The sequence below is a fragment of the Hoplias malabaricus genome, chromosome 1 (assembly GCF_029633855.1).
Source record: "Hoplias malabaricus isolate fHopMal1 chromosome 1, fHopMal1.hap1, whole genome shotgun sequence".
Lineage (NCBI taxonomy): Eukaryota > Metazoa > Chordata > Actinopteri > Characiformes > Erythrinidae > Hoplias > Hoplias malabaricus.
The window spans coordinates 56,379,076-56,403,762 of NC_089800.1; the positions used below are offsets into that span (position 1 = coordinate 56,379,076).

At 37.4% G+C, this 24,687-nt stretch overlaps 1 protein-coding gene across 3 annotated transcripts in view; it reads right to left on the reverse strand.

Moving 5' to 3' along the window:
- Positions 1-667: 667 nt before the first annotated feature.
- The window catches only part of ttll5 (tubulin tyrosine ligase-like family, member 5), a 64,007-nt gene continuing 39,987 nt past the window's right edge, over positions 668-24,687 (reverse strand). The window contains exons 29-34 of one of the 3 annotated variants that reach the window (XR_010802127.1): positions 23,375-23,496; positions 14,945-15,113; positions 12,743-12,990; positions 6,186-6,268; positions 2,300-2,431; positions 668-2,042 (exon numbers count right to left, since the gene is read on the reverse strand). Coding sequence is in view for 2 of the 3 variants with exons in the window: in XM_066667142.1 (XP_066523239.1) it covers positions 2,379-2,431; positions 6,186-6,268; positions 12,743-12,990; positions 14,945-15,113; positions 23,375-23,496 (675 nt within the window). In the remaining variant the exon portion in view is untranslated. Of the gene's footprint in view, positions 2,432-6,185; positions 6,269-12,742; positions 12,991-14,944; positions 15,114-17,024; positions 17,098-23,374; positions 23,497-24,687 lie in introns of those variants that run through there. The other 2 variants (XM_066667142.1, XM_066667154.1) reach the window with 2 other exon arrangements.

Consider the following 24,687-nt stretch of genomic DNA (forward strand, 5'->3'; position numbering starts at 1 on the left):
AAGTTTAGATCTTAACTTCTGAAATATTCCAGCCTGGAAAAATGTGAAACTTCTTCCACGTTTTGGTATGGTATAGTATAGTTTGTTTTAAAGGGAGTGTCAGTTGCTCAGAATTGTATGCTACGTAGCAAATATTCTGAATAGGCTCTACTTTCGGTCCCAGCCAGTGAAGCAAACTTTGCAGCATCAGGAAGCTGACCAGTATATAATATTCACAGGAACATCACGCCATACAATGCTGAGAGTTCAACCAGTTAACCAATTGCAAACTGAGAGGCATGTATTGGTACTTTCCCTATTGATGCAACCATCAGATCAGAAAGGTGTGGCAAATTTGTACATGCATTTCAGAGGAAGTCCGGGCTAGCAGGATATCACAAGTAGGCTCTAACATCTGGAGCAACATTGGGTAATATAAAAAAATATATATTAAAAAGTTTACACCGCGACCCTGAAATGGAAAAGCGGAAAAGTAGATGATATGATGATATGATATATTTAAAGTTTAAGACTCAAAATACAAAGTATTTTGTGTTGTATCAGATTACTTTGACCATCATTTGTGTACAACAACAAAAGTGACAGGCACAATCTTAATGCATTTACTATTAATGAATTCATTTATAATAATTAATATTATTCATTAATCAATTGAAGTATTGTTCCTGTAGTCATGTCACAGACAATTGAATCTTGTTTTTCAGTTAAAACTATACAGATTGATATTTATGAATGATTCCACAGTGTTCTCACAGACACAACACATTCAGTTCAACACCGTATTAATTTGTAAAACAAGGATTTGATTTAGAATAAGAAGACATTCAAGTAAATACAGGTAGAAAAAAAAGCACTAAATCCACACCAAAAAAAAAAAAAAAAACCCTGAGGAAATAAATATTACAGTACAATGTCCTCGATTTAGGACATTAGGGTTTGTTTTGCATATGTCAGCAGTAAACCTTGATGGCCGGACATAATGGGGAAGAATGAAGGGCCCGTAACTAAAAACGGAAACAACATCAAACATTACCAGGATCCAACAATTTGCAGCGCCAACTGACCAGCCTAATATTAACACATTATTAACAATCATCACACAAGCAGTGTGTGAAAATGACTGTCAAATCATAAATATAACTATGAATTCTCCCTGAGACAATATTTATCCCACTGTTGTACTAAGGAGTAGTAACTCAATAGATTATGGTTCTTTGTGGAGTTAACGGACATTGTAAACATTATGTAAACATAATGTAAACATTAGACATTATTTAGAAGCTGTTAATGAAGCACAAATATAATAATAGTGTGAAGTCATAACATTCAATAGCTCCAGTTGTTAAGGGTGCAATTACATTTTGAACAGATCGTGAAACATGATTCAAGACATCCAAGTGTACAAGCACTATGTGGCACCTGAATGAGGCACTTTTACAGTGTATTAATAGTCTTGACTGACAGTGTGACAGTTTTTGTGATGCACAGTCTTTTGGGAATATTAGAGCTACATAATTTTTTTTATGTCATTACCAATGTAAACCAACATTTATTCTTCTTCGACAGATTCCTTTCAAAGGTCTTGAAGAGGTCAAACCCATTTATTAGCCAACGATTTGATGCTTGTGATTCCATTAGTTACTAGGAAAAGGAATATAGCTTCACACATTTATGTATGAGGGTTCTTTCTTCAAAGTGGTTTATGTAATATAACTGCAACACAAAATTTGCTATATATTTAAGGTTTTAATCTGAATGCGAATATGCCAATGCATGTAATGAAGGGTCTGCACTAAAGTTGCCAACTCTCTTATAGTGTGCAGGCTTGGTACAGTACAGGCAGCAGCTGTTGTTGCTTGTCCATTCACACAGTCTTTCCATAGCAGCAGTTGCATGTGAGAACGGGGCTGGACAACTGCAGTAGTGGGATGGGGAGGAACTGAAGGCCACCGGAAAGTCTTGGGCCATGGAACACATCTCCGTTCGTGTCAAAGCCAGGGATTTCTTACACTGCAGGCTATCCTGTTGCACACCCACATACTCTCCAAGAAAATAAATAAGGCGGGTTTGATGTCAGACACAGTCTCAAGGGTAACAGCATTTGTCAGCTGTTCCCTTACTGAAAATACTACAAGTGAAGGTATGATTCTTGCATGGCGGAGAGCAAATGGAGAAAGATAGCAGGGAAACAATGTTAGGAAGCACACAAAATACAAATGCTTTTGGTGCTACCTGCAACAGCTGACTTTTTTTTGTAAAGGTATTCCCACCACATAATACCCATAGAACATGCACTCACAAAACTTCATATTATAAACATCCGCATCAGTGACAGGATCCTACACCTGCAGGGAGCCAGAGGACCCGCCTTCACTCAGTCATCTATGATTGGACCCATTAGTCTGGAACAGTCTGCTGTACACAGAGAGACCTAGAGAAGACAAGAACACATGACAGGAATGTGAGAACTAACAGTATCTATTAACACATTCCAGTATAAACAATCCATAAGGTAATACCTTTTATCATGTACAAATACAGGTTTTTATACCTTTCCATCAGGGGCCAGAAATTAATCTAGAACTCAAGTCAATACAAACTAACATAGAAATATGCAAATATCAAACAAACCACATATTGATATTCTACAAATGATGCACATATACAATATTAAAAAACAAACCAAAAAAACTTTAATTGTGCAAAACACATGCTCCACTACAAGTCAGTTATATTCATATCATATTCAAATATATATTTATAAAAACAAAAGCACAAACATGACGCCATTTCCAGTAGAGAAATAAATGAATGCATGCGTCACGCAAATTGAAGTTCTGGTCAATTTCAAGAGTTATCCTCTAAATGGGGTTATGTCAGATAAGAGCAGCAGAAGCTGCAGCTGTCCTGTCCCTGTGCTCCTCTCTCAGTGGTCTATCTCCTGGCCCCAAGCCAGCATTACAGGAGAAAAGAAATTCCAAGTGCAGTAAGAGCTGCTGTGTTTGTGCTCCCAAACAGTATTCTCTTTCATTCCCTCTCCGCAGACTCTGTTTATTTTGGTGCTCTTTTACACCGTGAGGTCTTACGGCGCAGGAGAACGAAAACATCAGGCCTGACTTCCAATCCAGTGACATGACTGCTGGAAGCAGCTTTCCAAGCTCAGCAAGAAGAAGGGTGGAAAAAAAAAGAGAAAAGGGAAAATATTCCTCTTTTTCATTGTATATTACCTCTCAATACACATCTCATACAATTACTTACATTCATAGTAGATTTTGTGATTAAACAGACAATACAATAAAAAAAAAAAGAAAAGAAAAGAAAGAATAGGGGGAGAGGATCAAATACCAAAGTGTAGTGAAAAATGAGGCCCGGTGTGGTTTCTGGTTTGGAACTGTACTGTACTCCACTGCCAAAACCTAGCAAAGGTTGAAAGGGAAGTCTAATTGGTCGGCTCTTTGTTTGATTTAGAATTTTTAGGGGGTACAGAATGGAAGCTCTCATTGGATTCAGGGATACGTTACAGGTCTGAGCACACTATGTCCTCTTTTTCTTATGGCCAAGACTCCATTTTCTGGGGGTAAATGTAGGTGTAGTCCTTTTATAATTTTGCATGCCACAGGCTGATCTTTTTGTGTTTAAAAAAATATATATATCTCACTCATGCATTTGTGTTTTCTGATTTTTATTCATCCCCCCAACACCAAAACAGAATTAAATAATTACATGGCAAGAAAAAGGAGCTAAGAAAACTTGAGTTACTTCAAACTGTCTCCATAATCCTATTTCTATAAAGATCAGACTTCCTTTATCTCATTAAAAACATAACAATAATTTTTTGAATGAGAGCTAAATATGTGATGAGCAATTTCTAAGGGCAGGCCTCATGAAAAGACAGCACACGATATACATAAACCAGAATAGGTGTGAAGTAGGTAGAGATAAATGGAAGGAGAATCATGGCAGTAGAGGGAAGCTGACAGATGCACACTGACGGCTGATCACAAAGAATGCTGCCTTCATAGAGCAGCCCTAACTCCCTGTCACACTCAATCAGGACTGCCCACTCATCTCAGCACAAAGACACAGAGGGCCCTTCTCACTCTCAAAACAACATAGCAATACAACGCATGGCTGCACTCTACTTTGAGCTGTTCCATCTACATTTTTATCATCTCTTTCTGTCTTCAAATTACCTCTTTTTCTCTCTCTGCTCTCATTACAATTCAGGTGCCAAGCACCTCCCAAACCCCTTTCCCCATACAATGGAAAAATGCATTCATGAAATTCAGAAGCAGCTCCCTGTAGATCAAGTTGCAGTTATTGATGAGTTTATAAGACGCCCGTTGAACCATGCCAAAGTACATACCTTGAAAAGGAGGGAAAAAATGTAAGGAAAGAAAGAAGTGACTGCACATTGCATATTTTTGGTCTGTGCAAAACGATTGTCATTTTCTGCTAGTTTTTCCAGACTCTCTCTCTCTGTGTGTGTGTGTGTGTTCCATGATGTATTGCGGGATACATGTAGACACATAGTATAGAAGGCGTTTGGGGAAAGTCCTGATCAGACAAACAGATGTGCAGCAGCTTAAACTGCTTAATATCACTGTTACTGCAATAAAATCAACAGTTCTTCCAGACCCATGCTTAGGTTCCAAGGTGGAAAGTGTTGTGCAACCCTAGGAAGAGGGGTGTGAGCATGTGCGAGTGCTCACACCCACACTCTCACATGGTTCAGACAAACACAGAAAAAAAAGAGACAGAAAAACCCCCATAAATTTTGTATTTAAAGTACTATTTAAAAAATGCACTCTTCACACTTAATATTAACTGGATTATCAGTTAATAGTACCTTAGTACCTTAGTAGTTTAATGATAAATGTATCAAGGACATATAAAGGTGTATACATCTGGTGCGTGTCTCATCTCAGTTCAAGTGAAGATGAAGTGGTAAGTGGACAGGTACTGTGACAGAACTAACGCTTCCTGTTGACAAAGGCTGGGATACATTTGCATCAGCAAACTGGAGCAGTGTAAATGCTGTATAATAAACAATGAGAAACATTTGTTTGCTGTGGTAAGCAGGATGCCATGCCTCAAATCTTATTTTATTGTCACTGTACTTGTTCATAAGTATGTACTTAAAAAAAACGTTTAATGTTTATATTATATCAAATAAATATAAACTATAAAAAAAAATTGTCAGGAATGTGTGTGAAATTTCTTGCTGTTTTGCTGTCAAAGTAAAAGCACATCTGGTAGTGTGCTACCAGTACTATAAAGTCTACATCCAACATCTAAGAACGGCTGAAATGTGTCATACAGTGATACTTTAGAAGGACTGTACTGTATATGTATGCAATATATACATGTTTAGTTGTCTTTTTGAGCAGTCAGGTCAACTCTTGATAAATGCTAAAATGTAACCTCAGTGCTCAGCTCTATTTCAGCTAACCAGTCAGTAAAACAGAGATAATAGGTTTAGTACTGTAGAAATTTAGCTGGTTTTATTTTAATTTACACTATCAGCAAAACAAACATACGCTTTATAGTATAGGTTAAAAATAGTGAGATAGGAAGGGCTAAATACCACTGCTCTATATCTCATAATACCCTGCTCAAGATTTCTGAGCAATTTCTGAAAATAGTATCAGTGCTATTCTTATTAGTATCCTAAGCTGAGAGGTGCCTTGAAATTTAAGAATGTCTTGCTGCTATAGAGTAAGATAAAAATAATAGCTGTACTAAATGGATTTCTTCAAATGCAGCATGGTCACTATGCCCAACTGCCTGTCTCTGACACTGACAGAGTAACCCACCTGTCTGGCTGCAAAGAACTCTCTGCCAAGGCTGGCCATTAAAATACCACAGAACTCCCGCTGCATGCTCAATTAATTAACCTGCATTAGCTTGGAAAGTGGATTTCAAAAATCAATGTAGTACTAAATAAATTGCCATTGAATAGATGTCCATCATAACCAGACAAAGCATTGCTCTGATCAGATGTATTAACTTTGGGCCAATTGCTAACAATCATGAATTGAAATCAAATATTTAAAAATGAACCAGAGTAAGAAATGACCCAGCTCTACCACAGAACACATGCATATAGTGTGTATGGCTTGCTGAAATGCTATTATAAAAATTGCTATTAAAACCTTTAAAATAAACGTGTCTTGTGTATTCACCTGTCTTTCCACACATGGCATCATAGACAACATGCTGTGGTTTGGATATGCCGTTACTGGACAGAGCTTCAGATGGTGTATGCCTTTTAAGAGAGAAAAAAATATTTAGATGAATACCACATATTCATAATTTGACAAACATATAGATATGACATTTATCTACCGAATGGCAGCATTTGCAGCCTACACGATAACGGCAGCACGATAAAGGTAAGCTTTTCATGACAACAGATGCAAACCTTCATAAAGGTTAATTCAGTCGATAATTTGTTGTGTCATCTCAAAGTGTCAAGGCAGCAGGCTTTTGACCTTAAAATGTTGCTAATAAAGCAACCGTAAAGGTAAGAGAAAGTATGCATTACTTAAAGTATAACTCTTCAAAACTACTACAAAAATATTAAAGGATCAACATCCCCTTTGCAAGCCAAAGGTCATGAAAAGATCCTGATGTAAGGTTGCCATGTAATCCGGTGCCAAATGTTTCTAATCTTTTTCAAGATTAGACTATGAAGACTACCTGAGCTATGAAACCTATACACAAACATTTATCAGCATTTTAAAAATACTTTCTCAACTTATAACATGGATTAACTGAAAAGGTAAGATCTCCATGACACATCACAGTCAAATGATTCTACTGTTCTCATTCATAAAAAAAATCATTTTATTGACTATTTTGCAGTCAGGGTGTTTCACTTAGGGAAATGGGGATAAAGAATTTCTTCAATTTTTATTTAATGATGTTGACTAATTGCATGATCCTAATGGCAGACATCATGGAACTTGTGACAAACGTCTCTTTTTTGGCAGTTAATGGCCTAAATAATTATGCCTCTCTGTTGAAGAACATCTGGCGCTGAACATGTTAAATCATCAGGTCTGTCCAGGAGGGGAGAAAACAGGGGCCAACATGCCTGTAACTCTATACATTAAATCCGCTAAGCATTTTTGGGAACAATAAATAAAGCTTAGCTGGTATTAACCTCCAGGAACAGAACAGTGGCTTGCCAGAGACGTATTAACACAGTAATGAGGGTGCACAGTGCTGCCTTGTAGGGTCCACACAGTTGGTCTTTCATATGGTTACACAACCCCAGGGCACTGCAGCAGATAGAAATGCTCCAATTAAAAACCCTGCTTGACCACGCAGGAAGCAACACTTTAGTACTTTATTGACAATGAGAGTTCAAGGCTCTTTGGGCCATTTACTCAGCATTAAGCATGCAGGGGAGTGTGGGAGTATGCACCACTTTTTGCCCAATTTATATGATTCACACTCTGAATCCATTCAGTTTCATATCATAGGGCCAAGCAAAAATGTTACTAGTACATAAGAAAACATAAAACAAAATGACATAATATACATGATATACATAATATAAAGTCAAATCTTGAATCGCTAAAATGGTACTTTACAGGATGATATCATTTTTTTTCTGTGTACTTTCTAATATGATCAGACTGTATTTCTTTTTTAATTGTTTCTATTCTTTGACATATTATATATAGTAGTTGACATATTTTAAAGGCATAAAAGCAATACCCAGCATGATTTCACAAGGCAAACAATTTAGTATCTATCGTAATCTGATAAAATATCACATTAAGTTTGGTTTCCTTTCTAGTTTAAGAAACATGTAAACAAATGTTCTATATTTTTCTTTTGACTTGGACAAAAATGAAAATAAAGTGACTTTTGGGTTCACTGGCACAGCTGGAGGTGGCTACACACCAGACAGTAAGAGTGCTGCTGTAATTGTCACCCTATTAGTTATGCCTTTTAGCAGCCACTGTTTCCTTGACTACAGCTCCAAAACTCACCATGCTTTGAAAATAAAACATAACCATGCATTCACTTGCATATGCAATTTATCCTACAAATGACTCCTTTCAGATCCTTTCAGCTTAAGTGATGCAAAGTACCAACCAATGTCCATAACATGTTTAAATAGGTACAGATTGGTCTCAATTATTTATGGATTTTGTAAGCTCCAATTCCTCTGTGCAAAGAAGCATATACAAAGTGGGTTGTCAGTTGTACACCAGACATTTAGGCCACAAACCAATGTAGCTTACACATATTATATTTAAAACTGACAAGTGTGTGAGTAGAACACTGCCCATCTGGTGGTGATCATTCTCCCCAGATTTCCACCAATGGAACAACATATAGCCCATGACACTAAGGATTCCAGTAGTATTGAGAGTCATTAAATTTTGCCAAAATACAAACCCTGTGTGTACTAATGCTTGGTTTGCTAGTCATCCTACAATGCACTTCAAGTTGCAAATTAATTTAATTTTTCTAAATAAAAAAAAAAATTTTAGACAGTGATAGATGCCACAGGGATAATGTTTTGTGCTTTAAATGGCCTATCTGGAAGGAAGCCTAGTCATTTTCTAAAGAGGGCATGACTCAGCTCCTATACAGACATGTTCAGACATTGGCAGTGAATTTATTATTATTTCATTGTAAATCAAATTAAATCAATTTATAAATTTATTAGTATAGCACTTTTTAAAACTGATGTCACAAAGCAGCTTCAAAGAATTCCAGTAAAGAAAAATTATAAGGAATACATGGACACAAATCCTGATGTGGCATGTCTTTTAAAAGGAGGTTAAAAAAAATCTAAGGAAACAGCTTAAGATCTATTTTCTGTTTCTAATGAATTTTTCTTACTTGTAATTTCCTCCACTTTGTTCTACTATCTTCTACTCTGCATTGCTTCATTCTTCTAAATACGTTCTTACTTTCCCTTCACCTGTGCCCTTTTTTTCTTGATTTTAAACCCCCTTACTTTCCATATATCTTTCTCTCATTGGTTCGGTGTTTCCATTTGAACATTTTTGGTCTTCAGGCTTCCGTTTTTCCCACACTCTCCCATGTCACACAGGCCGACCACAAAAATGCACAACTGTGGAGAGTGTGAGGGGCTCTGGAATTCCGCATGCAGAGGGTAAACACAGCAAGAGCCAGGAAGGCACACAGAGGAGCAAACACTGGATCTACCCTCCCCAGCACCCATCATTCTGCTCTCTTCACTATCTTCTCTCTCTCTTTCTTTCACTCACTCCAGTAACTGTCTAACCCTTTTTAACTACCTGCCATTACTCTCTCTCTACTCTCCTTTTTCCCTGTTAACTCTGTTAAATTTGATGTCAACAGGAGAAAATAAGATAATCTTTATTTAACTAAACAACATTCACACACCGCACACCACTTAGGACCAGCTGTCTTTAATGGCCCAATCCCACAACATTCTCATCTAGTCCAGTAACCCAAATCTAATTTCACCCCCACTTTCCTATACTCTCTGGCTAGAGAATTGCCTCCTGCAGGACAGTGTTTCAAGGCATCAGACACATACAGCCATTCCACAGTAAAGAATAAAACTATATCTCTTCCAAAATGAAGCGCAGACAAAGGAATCTGTAATAGAACACCCAAAGAACTTTTTTTCCAGATTGTCATCTGGTGTAATTTGTGAAACTATAGCATATAAGGCAATGTATCAGCAGTTGACCACTTCTTTTGGGAGGTGTCATTCTTGTCCCTCAAATTCTTTGGTTATATTTGTTCATTCAAGCTATATTTATTCACCCACTTATACTAATTTCTTTCTAGATGCTTATCAAATCTTCTACTAAGCATGTCTAATTGTTTTAAATATAAAACAATTAACAACCCTGATGCACATAAATCTAAAAATGAGCCAACTCTAGACAAATAGTCCCATGACCCTAATGTTTGTGTTGGTGTGTGTGTGTGTGTAGAGTATGATTGTGTGAGAGTTGGGGGTAGGGAGTAGGCGCAAAGGGAGCATGTTGTATGACTCCAAGTAGTCCACCATGGTGGCCCATGTACTTCCAGCAAACAGGCTGCTGCTACCACAGACGTTTGCCATTGCTGTGTAGTTTGGCCAGATGTGCAGTAATAAAGTCATGCTACAGCGTGGGAAACAGATGACAGTTTGGGCTTTCTCTGGTCCTTTCTCCCTTGATCCCAACCTCCCACCCTTTGTCTGCAAATCTCCAAACAAAATAAGGTTTCCTAAGCACTCTTAAACACAGCCTGATAGCCAGGGCCAGTTGTAGCTTGCTATGTTAAGATGGGCTTGTAGAAATGACAGGAGATGTCATTACATACAATGAAAAAACTAACGAATGAATGTGGTATACACGAGTCAGCCACAATATTACAACCACCTCCTTATTTCACTCACTGTCCATTCTCTCCGCTCCACATATCATACAGTAGCACTTTGTAGTTCTACAATAACAGACTGTAGTCCATATGTGGCTCTGTATAACTTGTTAGCACCCTTTGGGTGGTTTTCTCATTCTCATTCTCAGCGCTCCAGTCTAGAGGTGGCCATAATGTTATGGCAGATCAATGTAAATGAGAAACATTTGGTCATTTATTTCAAAGGCTACATGTATTAAAAGTATCACAATAAATTTTCACAGTGGCCAGCTTTCACTATATTATGTTAAATTACAGCTCACAGAGCACACATTTAATGTATTTTCATCTTCTGAGTTCTGACAGACACGTTATCGTTTCTATAATAGCACCTCAGTTACAGGAACATGTACCAAAAGGGCTCCACTAATAGTAAATGAAGCACATCAGTTTTACAGTAGGTCATTAGTATGAGCATCGAAAGCCTTGTTAAAAATCAGGTCAAATTTAGCACGTTCTATTACGGTCTTATAGTAGGTGGGTTATCAATCATGTTCACAGTAGTTCTTTGATTGAGAAATGGTTACGCAGTCTCAACCCTTCTTTTGACTTTTCTACCAATCATCATAAGAAGACGACATGCTTCCAAGAATGCACTATCCAAAAAACGTCACCCACAATCCATTCATTCCTGTTGAAGCTGTGCCTCTGGAAGGGACTTGACGCATGTTTTTCTGATTCAATACTCTGGAGGCGGGTTGTAAAATTGCTCACCCAATTAGCCGTTACTAGAAATGATACTGGTAAATTCTTGATTTTTGATTGGGCAGGCAAGATACATGTTTGGGTGGGCTGAACCCACCCTTGCCCATACCTAACGCTGGTGTGGAGCCGAATCATACGTCCATATGGGGGATGTATGATTGGGCTCCACACTGGCTTTGCTGATAGCTGAACCACACTGTTTATAAAGAAGGCAGAGCTCTATCATGTGCCTGTATGCGCATGTATACATTTGCTGACATAAGATGAGAAATGATGGTAGCATTGTATCTTTCACACATAGGCAGGGCCTGTGCAATGTTCATGAAATTAGCAAAACATAATGTTACATTTGGCTCCTAATGAAATAAAGAGACTAACATATAAAGTGGTTATAACCACCTGAATAAAATGATTTTAACCTTATAAAAGGGGCCTCCCCAAATGTTTTAGTTTTTTTTGTGTGTAAATTCATTTTTATTAACTAAAATGTATTAATCTAAGCTACACTGTGAATGTACCACTAACACCAAAATAGTCTAATTACTGATGTTAAGAATTAGAAATAAATAAACAGTCCAGAGTTTTATTCAAATATTTAGGGTATTATTAAATATTCTTTAGTCGTGCCTGTGGAGAATCAGTGAGCGGGTGAAATAGTTAGTTTAAAAAATAACTAAACCATTATATAAAAAAAATTGCACATCTTTAGTACAAAAAATAGCAGCGCCAAATTTACACGATTGGTTCATAAATTTCACATAAACTCTATATCCCACTACTACTCCTGGATGTCAGAGCAGCTGTGCATTGTCAGCAAGTGAATTTTTTCTACATAGTTTGTTGGCTAAAGTACTTGACTGATTTGTAATTTACAGCCACAGTTCTATACATCAGGAAAAACTAACAATGTTTGAATGAATGTCTAAATTCCTTTCTGAAGTGGCCACAGACCACAACACTAGTTAAGCACAACTGTAAGCATATCTGCCATTTATTTGCTATGACACAACCACTGTCAAACACCAGGTTAAACACCTGGTCCTGATAAAGAACTGAATTTTTTTTTTTAGATTTTGACCATACATCAATTACATTATAAGGGTAAAAAATATAGATTTCAAATGAGGTGCAGGCAACACAAAAAACATTGGGAAAGGCAATAATAAAATCTCAAACTGTATTACACAAAGGGTAAGACGTTCATCAGTACTCTGCACAAATGTCACTGAGTTCTCTGGGTCCCAGCACATCTCAGGTGGTCCTCAAGATAGTGGAAAAATGAGTTTACATTTCAGCTCAAAGTGAGGAAAAATGTATGTAAAATTCTATAAGCCATAGACAAAAAGGACCAACCAGACTATTATCCATTAGTCATGTGCGTAAAACCTAAAATATGCCATGGTGTGGGGGTGAACAGAACAGGTGGCTCAAGTTGTTCAGTAAACACACTGGACTTATTTTCTTGGTAGTTAAATAAAATATCAAAAGAAAGAACAAACAACAGAGTGATGTTTTTGCTTGATTTTTACAAAATATCTCGAAAAACATTTTGTATCTTATTATCATTATTTAGCATTTGTACTGTACTTTTGAATTGTAACCTTACTTGCTTATGCGTTGGCTGCTAGATTTGCGTGAGAATCCATCTCTAGGTATGGTGCTGGGAGGTTTAGGAGTAAGAATGTTAACCCCACACGCATGCATCTGAGCTTTGGCCTGGCTTTGAGTGCCCTGACTCACAGGCTGGTTGAGGGTATACCGGGATTGCTGGCTAACAGGGACATAGGATGAGCTTGTAGGAACATGGCTTTGGGGTGCAGCACCGGGCACAAGTGTCTGTGCAGCCAGCAGTGCCTGGAGACAGACAAACATACAGTAGAAAAAATTAATGGTAAAAACAGAACAGGAGAAAAACTTTACATTGTAGATATGCACTATGACACTGACACTAACCATATGAAACTAAACAGACACACGAGTTCCAGTAGATCTGGGCAAACTTTTCATAGGAGAACATTAATTAATGTTTCAGCACATTTTCTGGATCTCTGCAAAATGACAACCATATCTTCATGCCCATATTAGAAGCAGTATTTTTCAATCCAAATTTTCATTCAATTTTATAAAAGAAAGGAATGCCACAACTTATCAAAACAGACACTAAATACTTTATAATCGGACATACCACAACACAAAAATTCTTCACATTTCATGCTTGTTTAGACAAGATTTCCTTTGAATGAGTAGGTGGACTTGGTAAATATATTCCACACTGAAAAAAAATTTAATGGCTAATGTCATTTGAACCGGCCTGGAATGCTTTGCATTCCTTCCATCTAGTACCATTTTAAACTTGACGTGATTGGAGAACTTCAGAGTTTTACAGGCCTCTTTAAGCAAAGTCATAGCACTACCCTGTGCACATATATTTTCTAGAAGCATGGGACTTTTGCAAAAGGATGTATACTCATGTGTTTATGCTTGGTATGTATGTTTTCTTAATAGCATCTAGCAGTGTGACAGTAAGTGTGTTCTGAGGCCACTGGGTTTTGATGAATGAGAGGGCTGAGCTTGCAGGTTGGAGGGTCTGGGTATATGCTTCTGTTGAGCAAGGCCAGGAAAGGGCACCTTTCTAATGTTGCCAAGTGGCTGTTGGCCAAACCAGCTAAGGAGCCGTGCAGTCTGCACCCAGTGACTGCACTATGGAGTAGGGAAATCACAACACACTTCTGATTACTATATTTCAGTCCACAATGAAACATGTTTGAACTGTAGATAATCAGAGTACTCAACATGCCCTTGTAACAACAGTTTACTACAGTAAAAAAAAAAAAAAAAAAAAAAAAAAAAAAAAAAAAGAAGATTTGAAATAAGCAGAGAACCGCAACTACAAAAAACCTTTTTTCCATATTTGCACAGGTTGTATTTTGCTAACAGACAGAATACTAAAAACACCACAACACACTATTATGTATAATTAAATATGATTGTTGCTTTCTTGGTAACATAAGGTTACGTAAATTTCACCTGTAAGCAGATATACCCATCTGGTGTGCAGAGCCCTAACACAAGCTCTCCGGGTCAAAGAGACATTGGAAGAATTGCAAGAGTCCAGCAGAACCAAGCTTGCTATCTGATATTCAGTCAAGCATAATTGTCACCTATGGCAATGTTTCATGAAGCTATTCTAGCTAAAAATGTTTTGCAAACTTTAACTAAATTTAAAAAGGTATTTCTCTGATTTTGCCTCATTTATTAAACATGATAGCTTTCATAAGACTCTACAGTTTTATTCAGTTTATTTTCCATAACATATCTTAGCATTTGCAGGACTCCTTGGGGGATGTATTGGAGAATACTGAGTGAACAGCACTGTAAAATTAATAAAACATTGTACTAAACGAAAAATGTTTGTATAGACATTCATAAGCTAGGAATGTGAAGAGACATGGAACAGAAAAATGAAGTGGTAGACATTTCAGGTTCAGAAATGTCTTTTTAAGATTATGAGAAGTGACACACGTCATTATTTAGAGTCTGAATTCACCTGACACACACACACACACACACAAACTAAGAGCCACTTGAGCAGTAGTATGTCTGTTCCAGTTCATTCAGGCACACTATTATACTGGGTAGGACTAAGAATATATTATACACATATTAATAATATTCAGAATGTATATTAAATATAACCCCATCAGTCATCACCCCATCTCAGATAAAAAACAGAGCAGACAATTTTCCAGAATTGTGAAAAAAATAATAAACACTTTGTAACATGTTGTTTATACTAAAAATCACTGACCTGATGTCGTGTGCGACTCTGATCCAGTAGCTGCCTGGACTGAAGTTTCTGCTGCTGGAGCTGCTTAATGGCAAACTGGAGCTGATAGCTACCTGGTGTTGGCTGATAGCGTTGTTGTGAAGTGTCTCGTGTGACCATGTTGTGTTCTCTAACTCCCACAGCTTCACACCTGTTACAGAAGAGGAAAATGGAGATTACTCTTAATACACAAATGTTGGACCATTATGTTTTATAAGCAAATGGAGGATGGTGGCTTTATCAATTTTAATTAGTAATAAAACTGTTTGTATTAAAAACTGTGGTGAATATGTACTGTGGGAAATAGTGAATTTAGGGAACTGCATGTTACATCTACTGATATATTACCTAGTCAAAACTAATATTTCTACAGTAGATAATTGACATTATTAAAAAAAAACTTTGAAATTTTTGATCCTGTTGTAACTATTTCTAAGGAAATATCACATTGCATTTTGTCAAGGTTAATTCTAAGAAAAAACTACGAATTCCTCCAATTCTATGACAACAGTTTAAAGTTTTCAATTAAATTCTTGCTGTATGCCAAACTCCAACTGAAATTTGTGTTCTATAAGACATTCAATAACACACTGATAGTAACTAATGAGTCTATGCTATGTTGTTAAATACCCCGAAAATACTGAATATTTCTTCTTAATTTCAATAACTCGAATTTTTAAATAAATAAGAGGTTCTGTTCCCACCACTTAAAGCCCCCTGGTGCTGGTAGGCCAAGTAAGTGTGTGGATTGTGGCAAATATCTGCATTACAGAACACATAACCTCTCATTGCTCTGTGCTTGACATGTCACATTCCATCACCATCACCAGTTGAGTGCCCAGAAAAGCAAACCTTTGAATGGCTCCACGCGTTTGTAACGCGATTAGCTCTCACTTGAGCTCAGCTTATGACAGACCTTTGCTTTTTTTTTTGTTCATGTCTACAACTACAAGGTGTCAGAGCAGGCCCCATTGATCAAGTTCAATACAGCAGCAGTGAAAAAAAGCTGTCTTTCAGTGAGAATGTCTTTGAATCATTGTGTAAAGAGCAGTGCAAGCATAGAGGATGAAACAACAGGAATAAAGTAGAGGTTCATGTGTTCGGTCAAAAAAAAAAATAATAATAAATAATCAGACAATTCTCACATAATATGTAATTGTATCTGATCAGTGCAATTACGGAAATAATTTGGGGCAATCAGAATCAAAATTCTCCCATTATTTTCTACAGTGAGAAATGACACTATTCTGAACACAGCAGTAAAGTAAATCTAAACTTAAAAGCAGTTCAAGAATTCTTAATTCTCCTCTGTGTAATTAAACAACACATATTTGAAGATTAAAAACAAAATCTGAGACAATATGATCATAAGATATATATGCAAAAAATAACTGCACTGATGAAGCTGAGGGTGTATTGTGTGTTAAAGGCGAAGTTCACCCCTTACAGTCTTGAGAGTTGTCAGTCATCTGCATACTTTGCTTATTGTACCCAAATGTTGATGTGAGGAATAACTACAATACCAATCATGCATGTTAGGCATTGTTCTCATCCACATATTAATGTGGGAAAAGGGCCTGCTCAGGGAAATTACATCATTCAGCATCATTCCTTAGCCCTGGAGTAATACCTCAAAGCAGCAAGCTGGTCAATGTGGCTAACATCAGGACATTGAAGATCAGGGTATTTCCATCACCTATTTATTTTCTTTTGCATTCTCTTTCTGTCTTTGCTCAGCTAAGGAAAACATGGCCAATGGAAGGTCATGCGACACTGAATGTATTGTTAATAATTTGCTAGCCAGAAGAGACTAAAGGAATTCTAGGAGGTCAAAAGTTAAAATCAACATGGTACATACAATAAGCATCATTTCCAGCATGCAGTTATGATTTTTGTTCCTAATCTGCAACTAAATAATGAATGGTTTTATTTTTCAGCCTGGTAAACAATGTGGATATATGAATATGTGAATATGGAGTCACAGAAAAGTACCTACAGCTAGGTGAAGTTGGGCATCACTCCCACTGTTTTGCCCCTTGGGCGTCTATGTCGACTCATTAACACACTACTGTTATCGCTGAGTGGAATTTCTCACAGCACTACCTCAGGAGAGGACCCAGCACCCAGCCCTCTATCTGGAACACATTAAAGTGAATAAACTAATTTTTTAACAAACTGTGGTAACTTTTATTTGTTTATTCTCAAATATCTGGATATACATCAGGAAACAATTGAACTTGGACTCCATTTTTGAGTAATTCCATCTTGCTAGAATCAAAATTCTCTCATTATTTTTTTATGATGAGAAACAACACTATTCTGAACACAGCCATAAAGCAAATCTAAACTTAAAATCAGTTCTAGACCTTTTTATACTCCTCTGTGTAATTAAACAAAATTTGTCTCACACACATTACTGTGGAAATTTTAGAAGTGCATTTATTTCATTTTAAGACTATCGGGTAATATACAGGGAAAAAGCAGGAAATACGTACCTGAAATTACACAAAAGTCTTCATCACTTAATTTGACATCACATATATTAGTATTTTAATGTGTTAACATCTTTTACTCTAGCATGAGCAGTCCATTTTCAAAAAACATCAACAGCTTCTTTGTTTAACTTGTAAATGTTTCAGTCCATTTCCTGTTCTCAGTAACAGCTTCTCGACAGCTACACATCCTTTCAGACATGCTTAGTTGTCTTACTGCAGAAGGATGGACAGGAAGAGATGTGGATTATTTTCAAATCTGAAGCAAGAGTAGGTCTTGATTTTAATTTAAGCTTTAAATATCCTTAATTTAATAATAACAGATTTTATTGTATTTGGTGCACTGGGAATTTCTTGCATCAAATATGAGAAATATTCCCAAACATTTTTGTAAAGCATTTACTTGAAAATCGACCTTTGATGAAATATTAACAGCTCAACTTTAGTGTCTGTCTAATAAACAATTTAATAAATGATGAGTGGTCTCTAACTTTTGTACACTACTCCAGTTCAGTTATAAGTTGCTGTCACAAGGTACATGTTCAGTTTAGTTACTCCTATACAATGTTCCAGTAGAGCAAGTCATGACCATGATTTCAGTTCCTTAACATATTTACTAATTTTAATTCTTACATCATGACCTTGCTTAAGGGGGGTATTGTCGCTTTTAAGAAAATGTGCCAAAAATTATTCATGTAGAGCATTCCAAATTTATTAGTCTGAGTCAAAGTTCCCCAAGGTAAGTTCATAACGATATAACATCTTTCATTACTCTGAAAGACAGCTAAACACTTTAAGTCATTTTCTGTCAAATGTTTATTACTACAACCAAAACGTAATAAACCATATGCATAAATCACACTTTTATGTAATTTATGTCTGATAAAAGCTCTGGAATATCTACAAAGATAACTAAAGCACTGCTCTGATGATGAGAGCAGAATAGTGTAGAAATAAAAATCTTTTTTATCTTTTTCTATTTTTTCTGGAGGGAAAAGTAGATTGAATACTATACAGCTGGTACAAAGAGCCAAGGTAAAGGAGAAAGTTAAATCAGCATTATCTTCTCTGCTGGGCTCCACATTCTTCCTGCTGTACTCCAAAACCTAAATATCCAATAATTATGACATTCCATTACAATCCTAAAACCCGTCTATTATTACTGTTTGCAAGCGGTACCCAATAACTTACTGGAAATGAATCTCTACCTAAGCCAAGAGCAAAGGCAGTCCAAGCACCCTTCCAAGAGCAGCTAAAATTACCAAAATATTTCACAGACTTATGACAACACTGTCATTTACAATGTTTGCCACACACTTGCTGTTAAAATCTAATAATACAACACTCAGCCACAGCTCATATATCCTGTTGTTAGAATACTTCATTGTCACTAAATATGGGATGATTCATTAAATCAAACCTATAGGGTGTGCTCCTTATGATAACATTCAATAAGATCCAACAGTGGGTTTAGGAGTTACAATTACAATGAGGGGTATGTTTGTGGAAGTACAATGGTTGAAAAAATACCTGAGTGGGAATATGGTTTGGAAGTGCTGATACAGCATACCTGGCAGCTCCTGGTGAGAGCAACATCAAAGGCCCCTGCTCTCTGAATGGCATCATGCCTCACCCCCTTGGCTTCTTAAAGAGTCAGTATGCTTAACAGCTTCAGCATGTTTGGCACAGACCCCTGGTCTCAAAACACTAGAGGCAGAGCTCCAGAAATCCAGAGTTAAAATATAAAGTAGGGGTCAAGTTATCAGGTATATATAACCAAGTAAATTTTTAGAATAGTGATACTTTAGAAGTATTTAGTATTAGTGAACCACATGCATGGTTAGGGATAACAACAAACTGGCTTGATTTAATTTAGTTTGGTTTGAGGCACAGCAGACAGCAGACAGTGGAAAGTTCCAGGCAGATGCTGTACAAAGGAGATGCCACGTTTTGACCAGAAAAGAACCTTTTACTACAAACATAGACTTACTGCCAAAACACAAGGGGAATAGTTTAGGGGAAAGACTACATTCTCTCAGTGTTAATCACCAACAAAATTAAGATTAATTTCTAACTAATCACAGCGATGGCCAGAAATCATGGAGAAGAGGTGAGTCACTTTGGTTTTCATATGAGCTAGCATAGTGGTAACAACAGTGTATTAAATCAGTGGAGTAAAAGGTGCTCTGTACCCAGATAATCAGAAAAAGAAAATAACAACAAGACATTTTGTTTATTAGAGTTAAAGGCTGTTATGCACATCTAAACAAGAACATTATGAGAATATTAAGATTATTGCAAAATAAAAACATTAAAAAAAGGGAAAAAGCCAGACATTCTGATAATTCCTTGACATACATAAGGAAAAGTCAAACTAAAAAAAAAACAGAGAAGGAGTGATGAGGGCCAAAGTGTCTAAGACATTGTCACTCACATGTTACACTATAAAAATACAAAATAAACCACATATGCTTAACCCTTCCTGTGGCATGACCCTCTGAAGTACCAAATAAATACTTTCAATTACCATTCAAGTGCTGCTGAAAGCAGGATAACCACCCCCTCCCCTTCTAAGACTAAAGGGGTTCCCTAAGCAGGGCTTAAAGGAACAATAGGTAAGATTTTTTTTTGCTGCTGGGGCTCCCCCTAGAATAATTCATTTTAACAGCATTGTACTGAAATCAATGGGGAGGGAGGGGCTAGTTTCCTCCCCTCCTCTCAAAGTTACACACAGCGCTTTTCTCCCAACAAGGAACCAGAATGTTTCCAGTTCGCAAACTGGAACTGTTGGGTATGTTACCACCGACATAAACTGGTTCAAAAACCAGAAAAGTTAGTTCCCAGCTGGAACCAAAGAAGAGTTGTAGGCGTATCGTCTGTGAGCATGTCGAGGTTCAGCAACTCAAGAAAGAGCTCAGAGCTTCAAATATATCGTTATTACCCAGTCGAGCATTTATAATGTTTCATATGAATAAATAATAATAATAATAATAATAATAATAATAATAATAGCAGCGGCACACTGGCGCAGCAGGTAATGTCGCAGTCACATAACTCCATGGGCCTGGAGGATGTGGGTTCGATTCCCGCTCCAGGTGACTGTCTGTGAGGAGTTTGGTATGTTCTCCCAGTGTCCACGTGGGTTTCCTCCGGGTGCTCCGGTTTCCTCCCACAGTCCAAAAACACACATTGGTAGGTATATTGGCGACTCAAAGTTGTCCGTAGGTGAGTGTGTGAGTGAATGTGTGTGTGTATGTGTGTGTCTGTGTTGCCCTGTGAAGGACTGGCGCCCCCTCCAGGGTGTATTCCCGCCTTGTGCCCAATGTTTCCAGGTAGGCTCTGGACCCACCGCGACCCTGAACTGGATAAGCGAAAGAAAAGGAAAGGAAAAGAAAGAAAAGAAAAGAAAAGAAAAGAAAGGAAAGAAAGAAAGAAAGAAAGAAAGAAAGAAAGAAAGGAAAGAAAGGAAAGAAAGAAAGAAAGAAAGAATGAATGAATCTGTTTACCACTAGGGCGGCACACTGGCGCAGCAGGTAGTGTCGCAGTCACATAGCTCCAGGGGCCTGGAGGATGTGGGTTCGATTCCCGCTCCGGGTGACTGTCTGTGAGGAGTTTGGTGTGTTCTCCCCGTGTCCGCGTGGGTTTCCTCCGGGTGCTCCGGTTTCCTCCCACAGTCCAAAAACACACGTTGGTAGGTGGATTGGTGACTCAAAAAAGTCCGTAGGTGTGAGTGTGTGAGTAAATGTGTGTGTGTGTCTGTGTTGCCCTGTGAAGGACTGGCGCCCCCTCCAGGGTGTATTCCCGCCTTGCACCCAATGATTCCAGGTAGGCTCTGGAACTGGATAAGCGGTTGCAGATAATGAATGTTTATCACTACCAGTATTACTACCTCTGCCTTTTTTTCCCAACAATGTGAAGAATCATGTGCAATAATTTAAATCCCCTGATCTCTGTGCAGGTTGTGTGGGTTTATATGTTTAACATAACAAGTGAATTTCCCTGATGTGGAATCATTAAAGTCAAAGTCAAAACAAGAAATAAAACAGGAACACGCTCTGTTTTTGTGTGTTCCTGGTGCTGTTAGAAGCGATATCATGCGCATTGGTCAGAGCTGCGGCTCTTGGTTACTTTGTTCTGCTGTTTAAAAGCTCAGCAGAACGGATCTGAACTCGTCAACATTCACAAATGTATTATATCTCACTCTGGTCTTACTCCACGGCAAACAAAGAATAAACAATGACCCTGTCATGACTCCAACAGTTTATCTGTGGCTCTGGAACTGTTTTCAGCCACAGCCACACCCCCCGCCTGATTTCGTATTCCTGGTTCCCTTCTAAATGTGTAGAAATGCAGGCCATTTACTGGAAGGAACCAAGCTTCTAAGATTCAGGAATGGAACCGGTTCAAGAACCAGAGTTCTTTTGGTGGAAATGCACTAGCAGTGAAGTTCTGCAGTGGTGAGCTGAGTAGCAACGGCAGATGCTTTACTTTCACCTATTAGAGTTCAGTGAAACATCACAATGATTTTGAAGCTGTAATTGTAAAATGAAACTATTACGTATTAAATGAACAAAGATTTATAAATCAAACTACATGTGAAAAGTTACTTGAAACTGTATTTGCAGTACAAAAACTGTAATTTTTTTTCCTCTCTTACTCAGTCAGGAAGAAAAAGTGAATTATTTACAACAAAGATTTCAGCTATAGCCTAGCATAACACACATGCCCACACACACATAGCGAGTGAGTGTATGTGTGAGACAAAGAGAGAGAGGGAGAAAGGAAGAAAGAAAGAAAGAAAGAAAGAGGATGAATAAGACTAATTTCATTAAGCACAGGGCTAAGACTGTGCAAGCTTTTTTTATTAACAGATAAAAGATTCTCAAATTTCAAAGGAGTGTTAATGAATTTTGCTAAGTCCCACAGCTTAAATTACTTATTTTTCACCAAATTGGAGACTCCCAGCTCTCTTTAAAGATTCTTCAGAGACCATTAAACTGGCCTTTAAGTTTTATTGCCTGTGACCTATTTGGCCAACACAAACTAAGCACTTATAAAATTGTCCTGAGATGATTACACAGAGAGAGCCTACAGCCTGCTAATTTTTAGTTAGTCCCTATGTTGTCACTTTAGCATCAATGTTTTTTTAATATACTGAAGCCTAATTTAAAATCCTCGTGTCAATCCCAGGGAAGAGTAGTTGTACTCATTTTGAGGACTGTGAGTAAAAGCAAGTGTGAACAATAAAGAATAAAGGCCTCAGCATACTTCTAACATAGACAACATTTGAGATGGTTGTGCAAAGCTGAAAGCACCTTAATGAGTTTACAGGTAGCTAGTATAATCTGAGTTTTCATTTTGCCTGTTGACAAATCACAGGTTTTGTCACAGGGCTCACAACATCTGCTGTAGTTTGTGCTCTTTGCAGTTGCATCATATTGTACACAGAAGACAGGTGGACATTTTCTCCATGAGAAGTGTACTGTAGCCTTAAGAGGCATATATGGAATTTAAAAAGGTTGTAATATTAAAAGTAGGATAAAGGCATGATGCAATCAAAATATCCTTTTACTCCAATTCCAACATTTACCATGGCACAAAGGAGATATGCTACAGCTAATCTACAAGACCTAGCCTTTGTTAACACAAATACCTATCAGTCCAAATAATGACTATATACCTTAAAGTCAAAATAAAGAAATGATCTAAAATAGTACCAGAAACAGCCCTGATGTAATGATTCATTGTGACTCTGTGCTGCATGATGGTGTATGATTATTATTACAAAATTGTAAGACCGCTTGTGAAACGACTTCTCTCATATTAATAAACTGTGATGTCAGGCTTTCGAGAAGAGTTCAGATAAAGCTCCCTGTTAATCCACACAGATATTTGCATGCTTGTATGTGTGGACGCTTACCCTCCAGCTTCAGAGAAGTTTATGCTTGATTGTGTAGCTTTCACTGTTCCAGGCAGGACCCCTGGGGTCAAGTTGAGTCCTCCTTTGCTGAAAACTCCATTGGCCAAGTTCAAATTGGTCAACTATGGGAAGGACAAACAATCTAATTACACAGCAACAATCAAAATAAACATGTGATCTCATATTTAAAACTCTTGCTGCCCAAGTTATGTACTGACAAACATTGCAAACACACACACACACACATACACACAAAACCCTACTCTACCATTATGAATTCTGATACTCTGACGTCCACAACTTTATTTGGTGGCTTTGCATTAGTTCCAGCGGTCTGCCCCTTAATCCTCAGTATGAGTGTTTTAGTTTACACTTGACTGAATGTGGCAATGTACACTGTGGTGACTGAGGAGAAGGCACTACCACATGCCCAAACAGTGACGAATCATCTGACAAAAAATGTCTGTTATAAACCTTAAATAACACTTTAGAAGCTGGCAGGTTAAGGATTTAAAGCATGTTCAGCATGTTTTCATGATGTTTTCAGCCACAAAGTCACAATAAAAATAAATGACTCTAGCTATGCTTATTTACCTTCTGTGCAAAACATCTTAAAAGCAATAAAAACACTTAATGTCATATTACATGCAACATATTCCATTTCAATTACCTACATCAGACATCTTCTGAAAGCATAAAAAATATTGATTGTACAAAATCCTTTGGATATAGGTATTTTTGCTGTGTCATTTTTAGACTGTCACAAAAACACAGGACATCCAAACAGCTCTCAAGCACTTCTAATAAGAGAGATGCCTGTTATGGACTCACATGAATGAGTGCATGCCCATTAATGATATAACAGTGATTCTTGTGTTACAAAGACTTTAACAGCCGATGGCAGTACAGGAAAATAGGCTTGCCTGGTCCTGTTCCTATTCACTCTGTGTGTGTATAACACACACACAAAAAAAACAAAACAAAACAAAAAAAAATGCACAGTAACTCAGGTCGACCAGCAGTGCCAAAAAAAATCCCAGTCTACAGGAAATTTTCATACTATAAATTATGAATTATGGCTGAAATACACAACTGATGGACAGTTTGTGAATACAACGCAGGACCTTTTCCATTTTTTCTGAAAAAACACTCTGTATGGAACAGCATACCACGAACATATGCAACAGAGTGACACACAAGACGGCTTTGCTCACTTGTGCTCACACAAATTGCCTGGTTCCAGTGGGTGAAGAGACAAAAAATGAAATAATCATGACTGGGAACATTTTATCTGGTGAGAAGAATCTCTTTTC